This window comes from Saccopteryx bilineata, chromosome 5 (assembly GCF_036850765.1).
Source record: "Saccopteryx bilineata isolate mSacBil1 chromosome 5, mSacBil1_pri_phased_curated, whole genome shotgun sequence".
In the NCBI taxonomy this organism is placed as follows: domain Eukaryota; kingdom Metazoa; phylum Chordata; class Mammalia; order Chiroptera; family Emballonuridae; genus Saccopteryx; species Saccopteryx bilineata.
This window is the reverse complement of record NC_089494.1, coordinates 155,754,504-155,777,413: the sequence shown is the minus strand read 5'-3', so window position 1 is coordinate 155,777,413 and position 22,910 is coordinate 155,754,504. Positions and strand designations below refer to the sequence as shown.

The 22,910-nt window shown below is 37.4% G+C and overlaps 1 protein-coding gene across 1 annotated transcript in view; it reads left to right on the top strand.

The window, feature by feature from the left end:
- Positions 1 to 22,910, top strand: part of MRC1 (mannose receptor C-type 1) — a 91,393-nt gene that overhangs the window by 10,053 nt on the left and 58,430 nt on the right. Inside the window, exons 2-6 of the mRNA XM_066279099.1 lie at positions 1,687 to 2,088; positions 5,925 to 6,098; positions 10,511 to 10,675; positions 17,330 to 17,443; positions 20,132 to 20,278. Of these exons, the coding sequence (XP_066135196.1) occupies positions 1,687 to 2,088; positions 5,925 to 6,098; positions 10,511 to 10,675; positions 17,330 to 17,443; positions 20,132 to 20,278 (1,002 nt within the window). The remainder of the gene's footprint in view (positions 1 to 1,686; positions 2,089 to 5,924; positions 6,099 to 10,510; positions 10,676 to 17,329; positions 17,444 to 20,131; positions 20,279 to 22,910) is intronic.

Below are 22,910 nucleotides of genomic sequence, written 5' to 3'. Positions count from 1 at the left end.
AGGACAAGGGCAGTAACAAAATTAGATCAAGCCTGGGCAGCAGTTCAGCTAGATGGGAGGAGATTCAGTCTGGCATTGCATGTAGGGTTGACAGATGTCAATTCCAAGGAAGCCAACAGAAGCATATGTTCTGAATTCAGTCTCTATTGAATGCCGATTACAAGAAATCATACCAGCAGAAATGAGGAACCCATCCCAGGAAGTAGCACCGAATTAGGAACTTCAGACAAGATAGAGGCAAAAGGTCCCTAACAAGTGTGGGGCAAGAGCAGATACAGAAGTGTGGTGAGAGAAAATAATCTTTTGAGGCAAAGATTCATTATAAGGTCTGAGTTGATGGTCCAAGAACTGACCTCAGCGTTTAAGTGGTGCTAATCTCAGAAGGGTGCTGAAGACAGTAAATAGAATATGGCTGAGAAAGTGCTTTGTAAACAGTAAAGGACTGCGCTTTGTAAACAGTGAAGGACTGCTAGTGGTACTGTTATTACCTTGTAATATTTCACTAGGTTGATTTGATTTAAAATAATAAGTTCATTTAGTCAGACCCTCAAGAGTCTGCAATACTACCGGTTCATTTTGAAAGAACCGTTTAAGTAAAAGAATTTAGTAAAATTTCGCTAGAAGTATTTAATTTACATTTATGTCACAAAATTAAAACAGTGTCTTTCATTTGTCTAGTTTTTTTTTAAAAAAAGAAAGAACTTTTACATGAATTCAGTTGTGATTTAAGGAAAAAAATATGCTTACCAGATACTTTTTTTCTCCTTTCCATCAGGAGGAAGTTGAATTTTGCCAGCCAGCAGCTATGTATTATAAGCATAAACCATCTATACATATTTATTTAAATCATTAACCCCAAATCAAAAGCATAAAAAAGCCATTATTTAGAAAGTTAGTCTTAGAAGTATTACCTTAAATATCATAATATAAAAAATTATTTAAACTGTATTCAAACTTCACAAATGATTATACTTTTAAATTTATTGTTGTATCTTTTTGTTGTACAATGGTGAGATTGAGTATATTCCCATGAATCACAGGTAAAAGTATATACAGATACTAACTTATCTCTAATGGTAGATTCCTGGAAGGGAAACCAAACAATTTCCCTTGTAGGCCAGACCTAGGCTATCCAGAAAGCACTTAGTTCAAAAATTTGCTGGACATAAAATGAAAGTACAGTTTCCTAAAATAACTTTTTTTAAGTTATGAAAACCTCCCTACTGTTATAATTAGAATAATTACGTGTAAGTTTCATCTATCTCAAGGAAGGAAGGGGTGAGTCAGAGTTTAAAATTTTATTTCAGGATATACATGTATTTAATTTTATTGGTTATTGTATGCACATTCAGATTCTCTTTTCTCTGATGGGTATTATTTCTTTTCTTATTATCTACTGTTTATGTTTACTCCATTACAATTGGTGTGCATTGAAGGCAGTCCTTTTCCTAATGCTCCTTATAATGAATGGTTGCTGGTAGCCACATACCCCCTCAACCCAGTTTCTCTAGCCTCAGGGATTCCCCAGAGGGAGCCCAGCTGGTTCAGGCAGAGACAACTTCACCCCTCTTCCTGTGATCTTAAGTCTTGAGGGAAATGGAAAGGTGGGATCTTTTGCTTTAAATATTGTCTTTCTTGCAGGTATCCACTTAAACATTCTTTTTCTCTTCTTTTTTTTTTAAACAGACAATAGGCAGTTTTTAATATATAATGACGATCATAAGCGCTGTGTGGAAGCAATAAGCCCCAGTGCAGTCCAAACAGCACTGTGCAACCCGGAGAACGAAGCACAGAAATTCCAGTGGGTGTCTGAATTCCAGATTATGAGTGTTGCCTTTAAATTATGCTTGGGCGTGCCATCACCGTCGGATTGGGTTCCTGTCACTCTTTATACCTGCGACTTGAGAAGCGACTTGCAGAAATGGGAGTGCAGAAATGACACACTTTTGGGGATCCACGGACATGATTTATTTTTTAACTATGGCAATAGACAAGAAAAGAATATGATGCTTTACAAGGGATCAGGTTTATGGAGCAGATGGAAGATCTATGGGACTACAGATGATTTATGTGCTAGAGCTTATGAAGGTAAGAAGCACAAAGTTTTCTCATCTTTCTGTCAATTTTTTTTTTATCTTCTTACTTGGAAACTGATTCAAGAAAATAAGCATATTCTTGTTTAATTTCTAATAGAAATGCTAATTGATCACCTTTGTGTTTTGAACTATTTTATGTTCTATGAGTCCATGACACAATAAATTTGGTAAAAAGTCCTCAGTGACACTTCAGCTAATTGTAATTAATGGAAAGACCGGTTTTTGTTTTTGTTTTTGTTTTTTTAAACTTTAGCTGAGATTTTTGTTAAAACTATGGGTCACAATTTTTAGAAATTCATTTTCCTGTAGTCTTTGATTGAAAGCTTCCCATTGGACACTGTACAGTTGTAGTGATAAATGAATGTAGCCATGTTTCTTTTCCTTTGGTTTGAGTTATCCCTGGAGAAATGACCCATGGAGCAATGTTCTTTACCAAGTCAGATTGCCTAAAATGGAATCTTGGCATTCCTTGACAGTTTGGTTTTCAGAATATTTCTGATTAGTCACTTTATGTGTATTTATAGACTATAATAATTGAGGATTTGGAAAGCTAAGGAATTAATTTGTAAATTAATAGCATATTTAGTCAACTATTTTATCAAGTGGTAGCACCAGTGGGGCAAGAAATAATTTTATGTGTAATTGGTTCCTTAAGCTCTTGAAAGTTAAATAAAAATCAGAGTATTTAGTTTCTCTTCTCTTGGCCAAATTTCATTCTCTGGTGGCCACATAGAAAAAAAAAAAGCCTAAACACACAAACAAACAAACAAACAAAATGAATCTGAAGCCCTTTAGAAAGGCTTCCTGAGTCAGATGGTGTTAAACTACATTCCAGTTATTGTGAACTTGGTTCTTGTGAACCAAGGCACATGGTTATTATGAAGTGTTATCTATAATGACCTCAAGATTAGACAAGGCCCTTGCTTTTTGGGAAAAAGATTACCTGTTTCCAAAATTACTATGTTACTAAGGCTGTAAAGTTGAATCTAGCTATTGTCATTGAGCAGGGCAGAGGAGTTCAGATCTTTGTAAGGTGATAATTTATCAGATTTCCATTTTTCTTCTAAATAAAGAGAAGGGAGAGTAGAAAATGAAGAAGAGTGAGAAGAAGGGTTCAGAGAAATTTATTGAACACAATATGGGCTTAGAAATTACATGAGAGACAACCTAAGTTAGTATAACCTTTCAGAAGAAACTTGATGGAAAATTCAGGACATGATAAGTGTGAATTTTTCTTGACTGAGTCAAATTCCATACACAGTACAATAGTCCTAATTGAAAGATTCAGTACAACGTAGAATGGCACTAAGACATTGGACTTCTTATTTTATTTTAAAATACATTGAAGTTCTGTAGCCCCCTTCTCTTTCTATTCTCTTTGCTTTGAGAAAAATATGCATAGGGTTTAAGATAATGGTTCTTAACTTTCAATATACTTAAAAATCATCTGAAAAGTTTGTTAAAAATGTGAATTCTGAGGCCCTCCTCTCATCAAGATTCTAAATTAACATATGGGGGAAGAGCCTAGGAATCTGCTGAATTATTCTTATAAATACCTAGATGTTTGGATGTAGATGGTCCACTGACTACACTTTACTTACTCTCCAGCTCTCTCCCACTGTGTAGTATATTCTTGCTAGAACCTCTAGCCCTTCAGAGTGATCTTAGAATCCATTCATTAAAATATATATAAAAACTAAAGACAATGCAGAATGAGTATATGTTGAGTCTCTAAAGAAAATTGCAGAGACCAGGGGTTATTTTAGAATAAGAAAGTTAAAACTATAGACTTCGAAGGATCTACGTTGTCTAGAACTTTGGAACACAGAGGGAAGAGTGAATTTGGGGCAGTTATGTGATTTGTCAGTGAAGTGCCCCTACTGCAGTGCAGTTCTCTTGGACTCATCAGTGCTTTGTTAAATAAATCAAGTTACTCCTGAATGAACCATTTTTGATTGGCATGTATAAATCCAGCACTGACAATCCCATGGCTAATCTAGTGAACAGTATAACCTGCTTTGAGGTATCTTCACAAGCTTTCTTCATATGAAGAAACATGTACCCCAGAGCTTAAGAATGGCATCATTGTTTTTGAAGCAAGCATGTTCCTTGTACAATATGTGATGTGGAAAATTAGTCCTGTAACTTAGTAGAAAAAAAGCTAGAACCTATGGCTCACGAACCAGAGGTAGCTCTTTTGATGGCTGCATCTGGCTCGCAGATAAATCTTTAATAAAAAAATAATAGCCTGACCTGTGGTGGCACAGTGGATAAAGCGTTGACCTGGAAATGCTGAGGTCACCGGTTCGAAACCCTGGGCTTGCCTGGTCAAGGCACATATGGGAGTTGATGCTTCCAGCTCCTCCCCACCTTCTCTCTCTGTCTCTCTCTCCTCTCTCTCTCCCTCTCTCTCTCTCTCTCTCTCCTTTTCTCTCTCCTCTCTAAAATGAATAAAAAAAATTATTTTAAAAATCTTAAAAAAAATAAAAAAAATAATAATGTTAAAAATATAAAACATTCTCATGTATTACAATCCATTCATTTCCTATCGCTCATGTTCATAGTTGTGGGTGGCTGGAGCCAATCACAGCTGTCCTCCAGGACAACACCAAATTTTTATTGGGTAATGTGTAACGTACATGGGTCATTGTATGGCTCTCATGGAATTATATTTTAAAATACATGGCGTTCATGGCTCTCTCAGCCAAAAAGGTTTCCAACCCCTGATCTAACTAATTGACAGAAAAAGTAATTTTGAGGTATTTGAAAATAAACCTAGTGTTTAAGAAGTGGTAGAGAAGTATTAAGAGTAAAGGAAAAAGAAAAAAGGTAAGAAATCGACATTTATTTTACTCTTAATATATGTTAAGTGCTGTGCTATATGCTTTACATACTTTATATTATGTAAATGACTTTTAGACTTGTCTTTCAAGAACTTTCTGAAATCATAGACTCTGCAAGATTTAATTAAGAAAGGTGCTTACATGGGACAAATTTTGAATATCATCTGGTGGAAAGAGGCTAAATTCTTTAATGTAGAGGGTCAGTATCTCCTAAAAAGTCTCCCTACAAATATAGAAACTTTAAACATACTAGAGAATTTAGTGATGTGAGTGGTTTGGTTGTCAAGGGAGATTTGAGCTTCTCTAAACCTTTTGGCTAAGCCAAACCATAACAATGATTTTATATATTTAAAATTTTCCTTCCAGATAAACCCAGAGCTTTTTGTTTTGATCTGTTTGAATTCAATTTTTAAAAAGGACAATATTAATTATTCATGGTATCTAATGGTTTGAGTGATTTTCTTCCACGATATGGATTAAAGTTTTGTGCAAATTTCTACCCTTCCCCACAGCTACTATTGAGGGATTCCAAGTGAAGGCTGGTTGGACAGGAAGTAATTGTAAGGAGTTTAAGTATTTATTGAGTGTTTGGGTTACACTATAAGATAATTTTCAATCTAAAGATTTCATAATTCTGTGCTTCCAACCATGAGGAAGGATGGCCTATTCTCTACTTTGAAGGATATGCCGAGGTCAAAGCTAGTGTTGACTGAGCTGACCACTTTTGCGTTACAAGAAGAGAGGGGAAAATCTGTTTGTTCCAAAGGAGAGCAGAAATGAAGTGCTGGAGTCATTGCTGAGAACAAACTATTGTACATGCCCAGCAAAGGCTGGGGTGGAGAGAGAAGAGAAATAGGAAGAAATCCCCTGCATGGGGACATCAAGAGTGATCAGAAGAGTAAGACCAATCTTTTGGCATGGTTCTTATTAAAGAGTCAATATTCAGAAGCATCATTTACATTCTAAGTCAATATGTTTCTTTCAGCCATGTACACACTAGAGGGCAATGCAAATGGACAACCCTGTGCCTTTCCATTCAAGTATGAAAACAAGTGGTATGCAGATTGCACAAGTGATGGATCATCACATGGATGGCTCTGGTGTGGAACCACTACAGATTATAACACAGATAAGCTATTTGGATATTGTCCATTGAAATGTAAGTAACTTTATCATCATGAAAATTTTGGCACATTTAGTATGGCAACGTAGTGATAACACCTTGCATTTAGTTAGAGCATTTTCCCCCAAAAGTTATTTTATATTTATTATGGCGTCATGCCCTACCACAAACCATTATAGCTGTCACTGTTCCACTTTTCACTGTAAAAATGATAGTAATGATACTCTCCTTAAACTTAAGTAAAGTGTGTGTAGTTTAACACATCAATGAATCAAATGGAGGTTGGTTATTTCTATGCCTGAAACATTCTTAAAATGAAAATTTAAGTAGTATTGCAGAAATGCAAAATAAATGGTATTGCATTATATTGATGGGAAGGGGCTAGAACATAAGAATTCTTTGTGTTCTTTCCATGCTCAAGAATCTACAAAGACAGAATGCAGCTGGTTTGGGGTGGGGTGGAGGAGAACATTATATAAGGAGGCAGGGGTGGGGCTGAAGAAGGGTGAAAAATAAGAGCTGTTTGTTTTACCTTCCCTATCACCACATATCCTCCTCCTGCTGCCAGATAGTCCTTTCCAATTCTTCCCCCTGCCCCCTTGCTACTTCAGGTTTTATAAATCAGAGCAGCTCCTGATTTCTACTATTATTCAGAATTCTCTCTACTGCTGTCCTGTAAAGGGGCGGGGACAAAGGAAGAACATCAGCTGTGATCTGGGATAGCTGTGAAGCCATCTGCACTAAAATAGCATTACTTACAACTCAACTTTTGGGACCACACATCTCTACACATAATCACGTTATTCCAAACATTATTGTGAGACAGCCAGATTTATAAAAATATTTTAGTTTGTCAACTGATAGAATTTCAAGAATCATGCTTATTTATCTCTTTTGATTTATAGTCCCTGAATATTTCACTAAAAATAAATTCAATTTGTCAGCTCTATATATTTTGATTCCCTTCTGTGTCTAGTCCCTCTCTTCTGGCTGAAGTCCAAACAAAATTCACAGGCATCCTATTCATAGTGACAATGCTCTCTCATTCATGAGGGAGGTAAATATATTCACCTCTCGTACTAGCAACATTAAAGGTTTTGCTTACCATGAAAGGTTTATAGCTACCTAATCTCTGTATTAGAAATATTTTTGTGTGCAGGCAAAATTGAGCTATTTTTTCCTTAAGATAGCACAATACTCATTTTTCAGTGATTGAAGGGTGTATTTCTCCTTTACTGAGTAGGAATAGTATTTTCTAAATCTATTATTATTGAATTTCTTAGGGGTGTGGATTTCATGGGTCTAACTATAGCATCATGCACATAAGCGGCATTGACAAAGGAGTTGTTTGGTGCAAGTATGATTTAATTAATCTTTAAATGGAGGACAAGTAGCCAGTCATTAATCACAAAGAAAACTCACCATCTAGGGTAGATGTGTTTTGGAGGCACATCCTGAGTATGTTCTAGAATAACTTTTAAGTCTTGTTACTTATAATTTATGTCTTCCAAACCAAATTATGTATTTTTTCCTATTAAATGTAAAACTAAAATAACTTTAGAAATTAAAAAAATGTTTGATTTCAATATGCATCAATAATCTAAAGCACATTTTGTACATTCCATGCCTTTTTAAAAGAACTTTGCAATTTCTCTCTCTATTTAAACATCTATTTTCTTTTTCTTTTTTATTTTGAGAGAGAGAAAGTGAGAGCAAGACAGGAAGTGAGAGGGTGGGTTTTCTTCTACATGCCTTGACCAGGGCTGAGCCAGTATCCTCTTGCTCAAGCCTGCAACCTTGGGATTTTCATGCCAATGACCTTTGGGCTCAAGCTGGAAAGCTTTGGGATCATGTGGATGATTCCCCTGCTCAAGCCAGAGATCCCACGTGGATGAGTGCACACTCAGAGCCAGCAACCTCAGGGTTTTGAACCTTAGCTTAGTGGATAAAGCATCCAGGTCATTGCTTTATCCACTGCGTCACCACCGGTTAGGCTGCAATTTCTCAATGTATTTCATTTTCCTTGCTTTGTGTTCCTTACAAAAGAACATTTTGTTTTATATTAGTCTTAAACGAACAGATTCCTTATAGGAAGATGATGTACCAGCTATTGATGTAATAACAGTTGATAAATGTCCTTTGCATTTGCATTGTTTATGGTAATGTTGGCTTTCAGTTTAGACATTTATTTTCAAATATTATAAGAATAGGAAAAGAAAAAGACCCCTTTCTCTTGATTCTTTGTAGCTGGCAACTATAGCTTTTGAGATCATTGTGCTGTTTACTGCAAGAATTTGAACAATTTGGGGAGATGTATAACAGCAAACCTATACACTCAATGACAAATAAGTTTTTATTCCTTGATTTAAAGTGTAACATACACTTTCTTTAAATGACAAGAAGAGTTTTTATATCCCTTTCTTCTATTCATAGATAGAAAAATAATCCCCTCATATATATATATAAATATAATCTTACTTAAAATATTATATTATAAGCAAAACCTCTAATTTTCTAAAAAATCTTAATCAAAACATTTCCATCTTCAAATAAACCTGAAGCAATCTCATTTGAATGATCTCATGTGAAGAAGAATGCATTGAGACATTTAAACTAATAGGGCCTCAGATGATGATAATTTAAATTTAATATCAGTAATTCAAATTTATTTTTTAACATAAGTATATGTATTGATTTTACACTTAAAGCATCTTGTGCGGGCTCATCTGGTTTGAGCAAAGCTCATCAGCTTGAACCCAAGGTCGCTGGCTTGAACAAGGGGTCACTGGGTCTGCTGTAGCCCCACGGTCAAGGCACATATGAGAAAGCAATCAATGAACAACTAAGGAGCCACGAGGAAGAATTGACGCTTCTCATCTCTCTCCCTTCCTGTCTGTCCCTATCTGACTCTCTGTCACAAAAAAAAAAATTTCCATGCTGTTGCCTGAATGACATTTTGATACAGTTTTCTTCCTCTTTGGTGTGCCATGGGGACTGCAAGTTTTATATCATAATATGTGGTATGTGTATGATAAAGGTCACTTCCTTGTCAGATAAAAATAATCAAAGCAGCATAAGGTATATATATGCTTACGAGAAGTTGCCCAGTTTCTTAGCAAATTGAATACTTCTCAAATTTGAAAAGTAAATGATCCTTTTTCTCTTCCTTGCAAATAAATGAAAAGGTTATTACTTCACATGATTTGTAAGGAGAATGTTATATTATTCAAAAGACAGAAGAGAAATTTTCATAACATAAAGCACATATGAATGTTTCATTTGTTGACTAATTTCCCAAAGATTAGTAAAAGGCAATAAATACAATTTATCTACCTGTATTATCGGTGCTTCAAAGAGTATAACCAAGTTTATAAAATATATTGGGAATCACAAAATGACATAAGAAAAATAAGCTAACATATTTATTTTTTACTCTGAGGGAAGAAAAACTAACAATTAGCATCTACTTTTGCTGGGAGCTACACACACACACACACACACACACACATATATAATTTTTTTTTTTAAGGTGAGAGTAGGAGAGATAGTGAGGCAAACTCCCACATGCACTTCGATTGGGATCCACCCAGCAACCCCTTCTCGAACTGATGCTCCAGTACCAAGCTATTTTTAGCACCTGAGTCTGTTGCACTCAGAACCACAAAGCTATCCTCAACGCCCTGGGCCATGCTCAAACCAATTGAGCCACTGGCTGTGGGAGGTGAAAAGGGACAGAAGGAGAAGAGGGGAGGAGGAGAAGCAGATATTTGCTTCTCCTGTGTGCACTGACTGGGAACCGAACCGTATGCCGGGCTGCCATCCACTGAGCCACTGATCAGGGCCTTTATAGTAAATGTATTCTAGAGATAAGAAAGTCAGGCTCTCAAAGGTTAACTCAGGTCAAACCATTGCTGAGTGACAGGGTGGAGTGCAAGTCTAGGTCAGTTGATTTATGGAATCCATTACCTTCCTTCTAATGACTGTGTCTGTGGTCTAAATGACCAAACTAGAATGTGCAGGCAAAATATTCACTTGCTGCAAGAAGACATATACTTATTTTCTCTTCTCCCTTTACTTTTTTCTAGATGAAGGAAGTTGGGCTGGTGTCTCTATTGTTAGTTTTTGTAATTGCTTTACTTCCCAACTCAATAGATCCCAAATGTCCTAATGGAAAAATAGGGAGATGATGCCTCCCCCCCAACCCTTTCTTTCTTTAGGCACATGAATGGGATTGGATGTGTGGTTGATCTTTTGAAAACTCCCCCTCTTCATTTCAGGAATAAAGAAAATCTCATAGGCACTTTAAAAATAAGTAAAAGGAAAAAAAAAAGAGAGGAAAAGATCTCTAAGGTTTAAGGCAATAATACTTCGAGGATTGTTTAAAGCACATTGTTCACTGAAAGTCTTTTCTAGGCATAATAGCCAATTCCATTTGACTTTTTTTACAGTTCAGGGGAGCGAAAGCTTATGGACTAATGATCCACTGAGTGGCATTTCCTACCAGATCAACTCCAAATCTGCTCTAAATTGGCACCAGGCAAGGAAGAGCTGCCAGCAGCAGGGCGCCGAACTCCTGAGCATCACAGAAATACATCAGCAAACATACCTGACAGGTAATGACTTGAAGAGCGAAAGTTGAAAGTAAGATTGTGATTATTTTCTTTCTGTATAGCTTAACTTCAAAGCAGACAGCACAATTGACTACAAGCATCATGATAGAATCAGCCCCTCAGCAGATGGTATGACAAATTTACCTCTTGAAAAGATACTAAGATGGCACATAGGTCTGGTCTCATGGGTCAACTTTGTTCTCTCTGTTGCCACAGTCTCTAGAACCTGTGCTGATAAGAAAATTCTGAGTAAATCTGGGCTCAGAGTAGAAGATGGCACAACTAATTAGTGATGTAATTCTTGGATATAAGTAGGAGTGTCTTGCTAGTCAAACCTGAAACCAAAGATCTTCCATTAGCATCATGGAGTTCACAACACTAACATGAAATGCTGGCACCACAGTCAAGAGCTACTCTGAAACAGTCCATTTTGTCTCCTGTCTCAAAACTTCCAGGCTTTCTAATGGTTTTCAGGTCCTATTGACACTCTTTCCACAATGTGGTGTTTATTTTTAAAGCTTCTGTTCTTATAGGATTGTGAAGGTTAAAAGAGCCAATGTTTGCTTGAAATGGGAATATTTTTTTTTTCATTTTTCTGAAGCTGGAAACAGGGAGAGACAGTCAGACAGACTCCCGCATGCACCCGACCGGGATCCACCTGGCACGCCCACCATGGGGCGACACTCTGCCCACCAGGGGGCGATGCTCTGCCCATCCTGGGCGTCGCCATGTTGCGACCAGAGCCACTGTAGCGCCTGAGGCAGAGGCCACAGAGCCATCCCCAGCGCCGGGGCTATCTTTGCTCCAATGGAGCCTTGGCTACAGGAGGGGAAGAGAGAGACAGAGAGGAAAGTGCGGCGGAGGGGTGGAGAATCGAACCCGGGTCCTCCGCACGCTAGGCCGACGCTCTACCGCTGAGCCAACTGGCCAGGGCCGGGAGTATTTCTTTTAGCTTCTACAATCCACACTTGGGGAACAAAGAGGTTAGGACCAGAAATGAATGTGGGAGAAAAAGCATCCCCAATTCCTTGTTCCAGAATACCTTCCCTCCCTCCAGTTCACCCTGACACTGATACTAGATTAACATGTCTCTGATCCTGTGACTACCACATTTCAAAAACCCTTAGTGGCTTCTCTTTTTTTGTCAAATAATTCACTAACACTTGTGTCTGATATTCAGTGGTTGTCACCTGTCTACTGAGTACTATTCCCTTTCATGCATTTCTCAGCCTTGATAAAAGGAAAGTTTTGGATTCCCCATCCAGTGTTATACTTTCTCACCCCCACGTCTTTTTCCATGCCATTTCTTATACCTAGAATTTCACATCTTACATGGTTGAAACGCAATTCTTCTACATTTCCATCTGTGTTTGTATCATTGGTTTAGCACTTTCATAACAATTAGTTATAAATATGTTCTACTTTCCCTACAAGGGTAGAAATACATTCATTTGTTATTTTTATTCATTCATTTATTCAATGAAATGGGTGATATCTGTGTCCAAGGCATTATACTAGATTATATTAGGTCCTAGTGACAAAGTGGTGACCAACGCCAGATGTGTCTTGTCCACATGGAGCTTAAAGTACAATGGGAAAACACATACAAATAAGAAAACAAACCAACAAATAAATACAAGTTATAGATAGTGTTATGAAGAAATCCGTTAGGTCACCAAAAGAGGGACATACAAGGCCTGATGAGTTTTATGAGAAATTTATTCATGCCTCTGTGTACAGATGGGCTGAGACCCGCCCCAAGGGTCGGGGATTTAAACTTTTACAGGATTAGTGAGCCAGGTCTAGTCAGGAGGTTAGTTTTGACAGGAAATTTTGGGGATACGCTCAATCGCTCAATCGGGAGGTTGAGTGAAGGGATCAGTAACTGAGGAAGTTGTCTCAGTGGGAGGTTGGGTGAGGGGAAGCGGGTTATCAGTCAGGTTTGCTCAAATGGGGAGTTACAGGAACTGCCCTGGCGCCAAATTACTTGCAGTTTAACATGGTTTAATAGAGGTTTTTAGTAAAGGGTCCTGGAACTAAACCTAGCAGTTTCAATGAATGTTGCTGACCAACAAGTGATGATGCAGCACAATCAAAATAATTATTTAGCAAATTAGCATCATATTCAGATAAATGGTCAATTTATGGCAAGAGGACAGTAAGAGCAGTAGTTCTTAAATGTGAAGGTATTAATCACTAGAGAATTTTGTTAAAGTGATGATGTTTGGGTACAAACTCTAGACATTCTAGATCATTAGGTGTGCCATGGAGCCAAGGAATATGCATATTATCAACCTTCCAGGTGGTTATGGGCCATGTGGTTGGAGGACCACACTTGGCAGAACACTTCACTATTTCAAGGTAAGAAACATCCAGCCTGACCAGGCAGTGGCACAGTGGATAGAGTATTGAATTGGGACATGGAGGACCCAGGTTCGAAACCCAGAAATTGCTGGCTTGAGCGCAAGCTCACTAGCTTGAGCGTGGAATCATAGACATGACCCCATGGTCGCCAGCTTGAGCCCAAAGGTTGCTGTCTTGAGCCTAAGGTTGCTGGCTTGAGCAAGGGGTCACTTGCTCTGTTGTAGGCCACTGGTCAAGGCACATTTGAGAAAGCAATCAATACACAACTAAGGTGCTGCAACAAAGTATTGATGCTTCTCATCTCTTTCCCTTCCTGTCTGTCTATCCCTATCTGTCCCTCTCTCTGTCTCTCTCTCTGTCTCTGTTACAAAAAAAAGGTAAGAAATGTCTAAACATGTAAGAATTTTTTTGAGTTTATTTGAGCCAGACTGTAGACAATTGCCAGAAGCAAAATCTCAATGAATTGAGAAAATGCTCCTGAAACTGGTGGTTTCACCACTTATTTTACATCAGACTCAAAGTGGAAAATGTAAGGGGTCACATGAAGGTGATTAGGTGATTGATGATAGATTAGGGAGGAGGGAGAAAGCAAAACTGGGAAATCTCTGGGATTGGATAAAAAGTAAAAATGTGTATACCGAAACTTCTTTTACATAGGTAGGAACAAGATAGTTAATAGTTAATTAACATGGATAATAACAACGTGGGGAAGGGGTAGGGTGGTTTATGCAAAAGACAATAGATAGACTCCATTGAGGTAAGCATTGGCCTCTGTTTAGAGATAAATACCTCTCTAAGGCATGACTACTCACCATGAACTGCTCTTAGTTAGAATTAATTTCAGACCATAATGTGTGGTTCCTTTACGTCTCTATATCCGCAAGGCTGCCATGCTGGCCTACCGGAGCTGGTCAGGTTCAGCATGTGGCCCCTTTTTCATCCATAGTTAGTACCCCTACATCAGCAATGCCTGCAAATTCCATTTGGCAACACACCAGACAGCAGAATGCAGGAGGAAAGAGCAGGGACTGGAGGAAGAGCCAGACTGTCTAGGTCCCAGCACTGAGAAGCCGGGTGGCCCTGGTCCACCCAAGACTTCCATGCCTCGGTGACTTCTTTTGTTACAGGGCAGAGGGAATGTCGGTCAATATAAGGGATAGAGCATGTCCCCAGCTTGACCTTATTTTCCAGGACTCCACTTTCTCCAACTCTTTTCAGATGATACTTTACATCAGTGGGAACACATTTCTCCCATAAGTCATTAGTTTTTAATTGAACTTACAGATATTTATTGCATTCTAATTTTGGTGGATAAAATGTGACATACATTTATTTAGTACAACCTTGTGAAATATGTACATTAACAAAGCATATCTGCTTAAGAAGTATTTTTCTATTCCTAGTCCATTTTTGAGGACTAATTTGTAAACTGCACAGTAATGAAATATTTATTGAAATGGTTGGGCACCAAGCTTAAGATATATTAATTTTCTCCTTTCAGTATAGGCAGCAGCTCACCATTTTCTTTTCCGTTATTACCAAGAAGATTGATGGTAGAAAAGCAACCTGACCTCGCTTGTATGCATTCAAAAACTCAAGAGAGGAGATTGTTTCTCAGTCTGCTCAGTAGTTCTATAATGGGTTGTTTTTTGGGGTCTTTCTAGTATTGGGATAAAGTATCAGAGCGATTAATATTTACAACCATGTATAAAGTAAAAGAAGGGGAAGAAAGCACAGAAAGAGACAAAACTAAATTCATGTAGATGATTAAGGAAGAGAGTAGATGATTTAAGACATTCCTGGTGTTACTTGTGCACATTTGCATGAGTGAGAGAAAAATCTATCAGAGTTGAAATGATTTCAATAGGCTTTTTTTTTTTTTTTTAAGGAATTTGTTTTTGAGTTGCGTTATCTTGTCTCTTAGGAGTTTTACTTGTTTTCTGGCGTTCTGGAAGCCAGAGGACAGAACACAGGTTACTTTTTAACTCTCTCCCCCAGTTGCGCAGAGGAAGGTGGTGATATGGGCAGGACAACAGGCTGCCCAGCTCTGGACTCATTTCCCTCCGGGCTTACTATCAGGCTCCAGCGGCAGGAAGTGCTTCCCTAATCAACAGGGGCTATTGTTGTATCCCTCAGGACAGCAAACAAGCCCTGAGAGACCCCAAGGCTGAGTTCACCTCAGATTCTTATTTAAATCTTATCCAAGCTTCTAGAATTTTAGTCAGCATATTTTTAGTATTTCCGGCTTTTCTGTAAGTCAACAGTATAATGCATTAGTGGGAAAAAGTCTGAAGAGGAATTTTGTGTGTGTGTGTTTTCTTTTTTTAAAAATTAAATTTATTGGGGGTGACATTGGTTAATAAAATTGTACACGTTTCAAATGCACCATTCTATAATATATTGTCTGTATATTGCACGGTGTGTTTTCTATCCCAAGTCTCCCTCCATCACCATTTATCCCCTATCTACCCCCATCTGTCCCACCCACTTTCCCTCCTGCAGTCCCCACAATGTTGCCTGGGTCCATTAGCTTTTTCTTCTTTGCTTAATCCCACCACTTTTTACACCCTGCTCCCCAACCCCCTCTGACAGCTGCTCTCTGTTCTCATGAGGAATTAAAAAGAATAACCCAGAGGTACACTAAACTAGACTATGTTATAAGAGTTTTAAAATATTAATAGAAAGAATTAAATAATACCTGACAAAAAACAAAACTATTATTTAGGTATTTCCATATTGCTTCTTGATTGGCATCCTCACTTGCAATTTTTTTCCACCTATGGATGCAATGAACATTATACTACGGGTGCTTAGAATATGCTGTTGTGCAGATGAACGTTAAAAAAGAGTAAGGAACGTAAATTTGTGATTTCCACATTGGGCGGCTGCCTAGGGCACTCACCTTAGAGAAAACCCTGATTACAAGTGCCATTTTAACAACTGGTTTGCCGAGCTCAATAAAAAATTAGGTATCGGTTATGTTGAACTGGTGCAAACAGGCTGAATCCTACCACTGAATAGAAAACCCTTAATTAAGATGTCAACATATTTTAAACTGGCCATCTGATTTCACAATATTTGCAAGACTAACTGCTTCTGCCCAAGCAGTCCATTCTTATAGTATCCACCTTCATTTCATAATGTTCACTTCTTTTACTAACCTCAGAAATGTTGGCACACTATATTTAATCCTCAATTCCTGAATCAGATTTATAAGTACATATGTGCATGATTAGGATTTACAGAACTGAAATAAGATATAGGAAGTGAAATTTGGCTTGGTCCTCTGATTGTTTTTGCCGGTTTCTTTTGTAGCTGGCTGGAAAACAAACTGGACCTCAATATAGAAACAAAATTACCAGCATAATATTGCACATGAATCCATCCTCTATTATAACTAAGTTCAAAAGTGGGTATATAACCATTTCAGATAATACCTGCAGAAAAACGAACAATTAAAATATTTAGCATGTCAGATTGATGCTTTCTATAGTAATATCATAGAAAAAGTGTTACAATAAAAAAACTTGGTCTCTTCTAAACTTACAAAAGCATATCAGAGAAAAAATTGTGGCTACTGCTCATCTGCTTAAAGTAACATGTTTGACACAAAGTTTGAATTTTGTTTTTAAATCACACTTTTATGCCAATCTGACTTCCACATAGAATAGCAAATAATAATAATTAATAGTAATAATAATAATAATGGCAGTAGCTTACATTTTTGGGCACATACTATCTGTCAGCCTCTATTTTAATAATTAACTTAATTCTTCAAAACAAGTCTAGAAGTGCCTAAAAGCAAATGAAGAATGCCAAAGAATAGATATTTCCCATAAAGAGCACTTCATTTTTTTTTCTTCAAAGTTAGAAGTGGGGAGGCAGTCAGACAGACTCCCTCATGCACCTGACTGGAATTCACCCAGCATGCCCATCAGGGGGTGATACTGTGCCCATCTGGGGCATTGCTCCATTGTGGCTGGAGCCATTCTAGCACATGAGGTGGAGGCAATGGAGCCATCCTTAGGGCCTGGGCCAACTTTGTTCCAATGGAACCTTGGCTGTGGGAAGGGAAGAGAGACACAGAGAGAAAGGAGAGGGGGAAGGGTGGAGAAACAGATGGGTGCTTTTCTTGTGTGCCCTGACTGGGAATCAAACCTGGAACTTCCACATGCTGGGCTGATGCTCTTACTGCTGAACCAACTGGCCAGGCTCAAGCACTTGATTTTGAATGTAATTTCATTGTCCTTTCTGAAGGTGAGTTTTGTTTCTATTTTTGTGTTTGTTACATAGGATTAACCAATTCCTTGACCTCAGGACTCTGGATTGGACTGAACAGCCTGAGCGTGAACCGTGGATGGCAGTGGAGTAGTGGCGGTCCATTCCGCTACTTGAACTGGTTACCAGGTAGGTTAAAGCTTGTCTGTGGTTGAATTCATCTAAACTGAATCTTTCTTGATACCATGCAGACCTTTATCATCTCACGTGCAGATCTCAGAGAAGAGTTGGGAGAGCATCAGATACAGTCCATTTCTCACCTTGATTTGAAATCTGCCAACTAGATTTGAATACACTAAAACTGTAAGGTTAGACCAGCTTCCTGAGATGAGTACTTGTCAGGCAGGATTATCACACAAACCAATACAAGTCTTTGTTACAATATAGATTGTTAGAATATTCTTGATTTGCTGAGATAAAACAGTTCTGGGACAGCTGGAGCTTCCACAGTTTGTTAATTTTCTGGAGGCCAGGAAATGCTCTGAACTAATTTCTCCGTTGTCAAATCATACAGGTAACAGAACAAAAAAGGTGACTAAATAGGAAGTATGTTCAACACACACAGCAATTATTCAGAGAAAACAGAAAGACTAACAATGACATTTCTTTTAGCTTATTCACCATTACCAACTGGTTTAGTAGCTGCTTGAGACACTCAACTGAATATGGTTCTGACCTCCACCTCTCCCCCACTTCCATACCAATCTTGGTTTATTAAGAAAGGTTCAAAGAACAATTAGTGATGTTGCCATGCACGTAGGAAGGAAACAGCCTCTAGGCCGCACCCTCATTTACCAGTTCTGCAATGGAAAACGCTGATGTGGCATTTTTTTCATACGGTTAGACTTATTTTTTAAAACTATTGACTGGTTTTCTCACTTGGTTTAGATAATTAAGCTCTCCATTTTTTTATATTATTGATGTATGCTGTTAAAAAAAAGACTTCAGTAAAATCATATTTAGAATAGATGCTGAAACTTGAGAGGGAATTTTTAGAAGATATGGTTTAAATTGAGTAGATTTAACTATGAAATATCTCCTTCAGTGCATAATGGTCACAAGGCTGCCACAAGAGTCTTATAGTGTTAGCTCGATTTTCCTCTGGAACATGGGAAGTAAACATTGCTGCAAAGGAATATAAGATGTCCTTTGTCATGGGTGAAGATGTGAGTTGTCTGCCTACTCTGTCAGATCAGACTGGAGAATGCCAGGTGAGGTCGCTCCGCTCACTAGGCAAGAAGAATCATCCCTGAGGGGACCAGTTTATTCTTCTTCATTGCTTAATTATTTTATTGTGTAACATTAGGCAGGTTATTTTATTTATTACTGTTTTGGGGGTGATGATTGTAATATTTAACCAACTGCATTTTAAGAGCTTGATGAGAAAATTTGGAGGGTAACTTCAGTGAAGGGTGAAAAATGAAGTTGAGATATTAATAAGAAAGAAAAAGAAGTGAACTTTTTTAAATTAAATTAAGTTCCTGAGAAGTAAGTACAAATTAAATCACCTTATGAAATAGTATGAGAGTTTCTTCAAACTAAAATTAGAAATTTTGTGAGATATTAGCAGCTGTTATTGTGTAAATTGCTCAATCAAGCACTGGATTGAATACTTAATACCAAACAATACATTTATTTAAATACATTCACATTTGAAGTGAGGCTATTTTACAGAAATTATATAAAAGTATAAATTCAAATACATAATCATGGTAACTATTTAAAGACAACTAATTGATATGTTAGTGTTGGTAGTCATGTTGTATTAATAGATAAATGTATAACATGATTTATTAGTCAATATATTAATAATCAATAGCTATAAAATTCATTATTGTTTTTTGAAATTTTTTATCTGGTACTGATACTGATACCTTATCTGTTATATTGTGAGTTCAGTTACATTGTGAGTTTGGCTGCAATATCAACATGTTTTAAAAACATCCTTATCCTTATTGCTACCAGTTTTATCCTTTGTGTGCTATTCAAGCAACTTTCAAAAGATTTTGACAAAGGTTTTTTATCAGGCTTACATCTCACAGGAAGGGAATGTGAGGTCCAGGTCCAGGTTATATACCTGTCAAAAGTCACAAAGCAGTCATTAACCAAATGTGGCTCATTCGCCCTGTCTGCAGGTGTGAAATGGGACTAGCATGCATCTATTATGTTAGCAAAGTTGACTTTATTTGAATCTTTAATCAGTTTCTCTTAAAAAATGGGATGAGAGTTTAGCTGTTAAAAAAACCCTTTGTAGGTTGAGTTGCAAGTCCTGAGTCAGAGTTCTGGGTGTACTTTCTCAGCATTCATCCAGCACGTTGCTGCTTCCAGCCTCCCTTTCCCTTGTCGTTGTCCTCTCCGCTGTCTTTCTTCTGTCTCCTCTAATTGGAGAAAGTTACCCCATGTCCAGAAACTCTTTCATTTGGTCCCATAATTAGCTTGACTTCACTGTCTTAGGAGGTATTGACAATGTTTAACAGAGCTGGTTTGGACCACCATGTGTTCTTTGGTTAGGTACCTCTCTGTTATACAATAACATAACCCAGCGTGAAGATTGTTCAGAGTGTAAGGTCTAGCTTTATTATTTGATATTGGGGGAAAAAAGTTATTTCAAAGAAGTAAACTTGTATAATCAAAATTTTAGGCACTGGAATAATCCAACAACAAGAAAACAGATGTGCAACGTGGCTTTTGCTCTACAGTCAGTGAATATTTATTTGTGAGTGTGTAGCAAAAGATGGAATAGGGATCCATTCAACCCCAAGGGGCTCTCTACTTGTAACACCTATAATAGTCCCACTTTATTTTTTTTCCCCAAAGGAAGTCCATCAGCAGAACCTGGAAAAAGCTGTGTGTCCCTAAATCCTGGGAAGAATGCTAAATGGGAAAATCTAAATTGTGCTCAGAGACTAGGCTACATTTGTAAGAAGGGCAACACAACTTTGAATCCTTTTCTTATTCCCTCAGGTAAGCAAATCTATTCACTCTGAAGTGTATAAAATATCATACTTTAACAATAAAGTTAACAGCCTTAACTGTATGAAATGATAGGTTTGTTGGATATTTTATGGAGTAAACTTAATGGCATTCCTACAAAATTTGTTTTTGTTGTTACTACTGCTGGTCACTACCATTTCCTGAGTGGGTTGTGGTATTTGGGGATGTGACACGCCTTTGACTGAACATACATTAGAATTTTATCTTCACAGAAACCCTATGAGGTAGGGATTATTATTCACACATTCTAGATGAGGAATAAGATCGTCAAAGGCTATATAAATCCTGCACATGTGACAAAATTGGAATCCAAGGTCGGAAGTAAATATCTAAAAGAGATTTTTTAAATGTCCTTATTGTTTAGGATCTGTTTGGGCTCTAATGCTATTCAGCTTAACATAGTACCCAGAAGTCTTCACAGAAATGCAATGAAACATCCCAAAAGTAATAATTGAATTTTATATATAGACCTGAGAAACAACATTCAATTATTCTCTCTGTTAAAATTTTACAGAAGAATTAAACTACTAAGGCAAGACTGCATTCTTTCTACAAACTGGTAAAGAACAAACAAACTGCGTTATTTTCACCATCAGTTTTTTTGAAGGAATGCTTCATACTTTAAAGAAATTTATGTGTGTATATATGTATATATGTATGTATATTTTGTGGTTCAGAAATCTGACAGTCTGTCATTCTTAACTTTTTTCTCCTTGAGTTTTAAAAGCAATTCTTTATTTTAAAATAGGATTGATATGGCTAGAAAGTCAAAAAGTAAAAATGATAAATAGTAATATTTTCTTCCAACCTCTTCTAACTCCCAGGTCCTCTTTCTGAATAAAGTATTTCTGGATGTTCTATGAACATATAAACAAATATGTTTATCATTATTTTTATCTGTTTCATATGAATGGAAGCATACTATACATATGTTCTTGACTTTTTCACTTAATAACAATTTTGGACATCATTTTATACAGTACATAAATAACTTCTTTTTTATTGTTTTCTTTTTTTTTTACAGAGACAGAGAGAGAGAGTCAGAGAGAGAGATAGAGACAAACAGATAGGAACAGAGAGAGATGAGAAGCATCGATTATCAGTTTTTTGTTGCGATACCTTAATTGTTCATCGATTCCTTTCTCATATGTGCCTTGACCACGGGCCTTCAGCAATCCAAGTAACCCCTTGTTCGAGCCAGCGACCTTGGGTCCAAGCTGGTGAGCTTTTGCTCAAACCAGATGAGCCTGCGCTCAAGGTGGCGACCTTGGGGTCTCCAACCTGGGTCTTCGGCATCCCAGTCTGACACTCTATCCACTGCGCCACCGCCTGGTCAGGCCATAAATAACTTCCGTGTTAATTTTTATGGCTGTACAGTAGCCATCACAGAGAGAGACCACTTTTTATTTTTTGACAAGCCTCCTATTAATGGTGCTTTAGTTTGCTTCCTATTTTTATTATTACAAGCAATCCTGCAGTGAATAACTTCATATACCTGTCATTTCATATGTGTGATAATTCCTAGAAATGAAGTTGTAGATCAAAGAGTAGTTGTGTTTGCAACTTTATTAAATGGAGACAAGGCCACAGTCTCTGATGAACGTAGATGAGGGTCCCGGTTATCGGGTCTGATCATACTTCACAGGATCATCATTGTGACGGCAACTTGCCTCAGGGACACTGGATTTTATCTCCTTTATTGCTCCCCTGAAAGAATTACTATCATTCTTCCTTCTTGGAAGAGCTTTTCCTAGTCTCCTTCGGCAGACTTGGAGCTGCTACTTTGGGGAAGAGGAGAATGGTTGTTTTATAGTTTCCTTGGTGCAGGAGACTGAACTCTGTAACTTGACCTTGTTACTTAGTCCTCCAGTTTTAAGTTTCTCATCTCTGAAGTGGGAGTACTTATACTCAGTCTTCCTGTAAACATTTTGTTTCTATTTCAAGCACTCAGTAAATTATTCCTATTTCTCTACTCTTCCTCACCTTATATCACTTACTCACCCTCCACTTCTTATTGGCTTTTGAATTTCTCTGTATTCTTCCTGGGTTAACCATTCTATCTTATTTATCAAATAAACCAGATCTTGGAAAATTATATCAGAGATTAAATTGTACAACATATATGACTGGTGACCTCTTGAGCAAGAATTCCAGCTCAGACCCAGTTGGGCCTTGCAACATTACCCTATTTGTTCATAATTCCTGGGTCCCTAGACCTTTACTGTCCAGTTCAATAAATCGCCTCTTAATTACCTGTGGCCACTGAGCACTGAAATGTGGCTAGTTCCAACTGAAGCACGCTGAAAGTGTCAAATACATACAAGACTTCCAACACTTTGCCAAAAAAAAAAAAAAAAAAAGTAAAAGAGCTCATTATTTATTTATTTATTTTTTATCAATTACATGTTAAAATGAATATTTCGGATAATTGGGTTAAGTAAAATATATTACTAAAATTAAATGTACTTGTTCCTTTTTACTTTTATTGAACAGCACTAGAGGATTTATAACTATGTAGTTCACATTATGAATCTATTGACGGTTCTGCCCTAGAAGAATGAGCCATCTTCTGTGGCAGCCCCACAGAACTCTGCTTCACTGA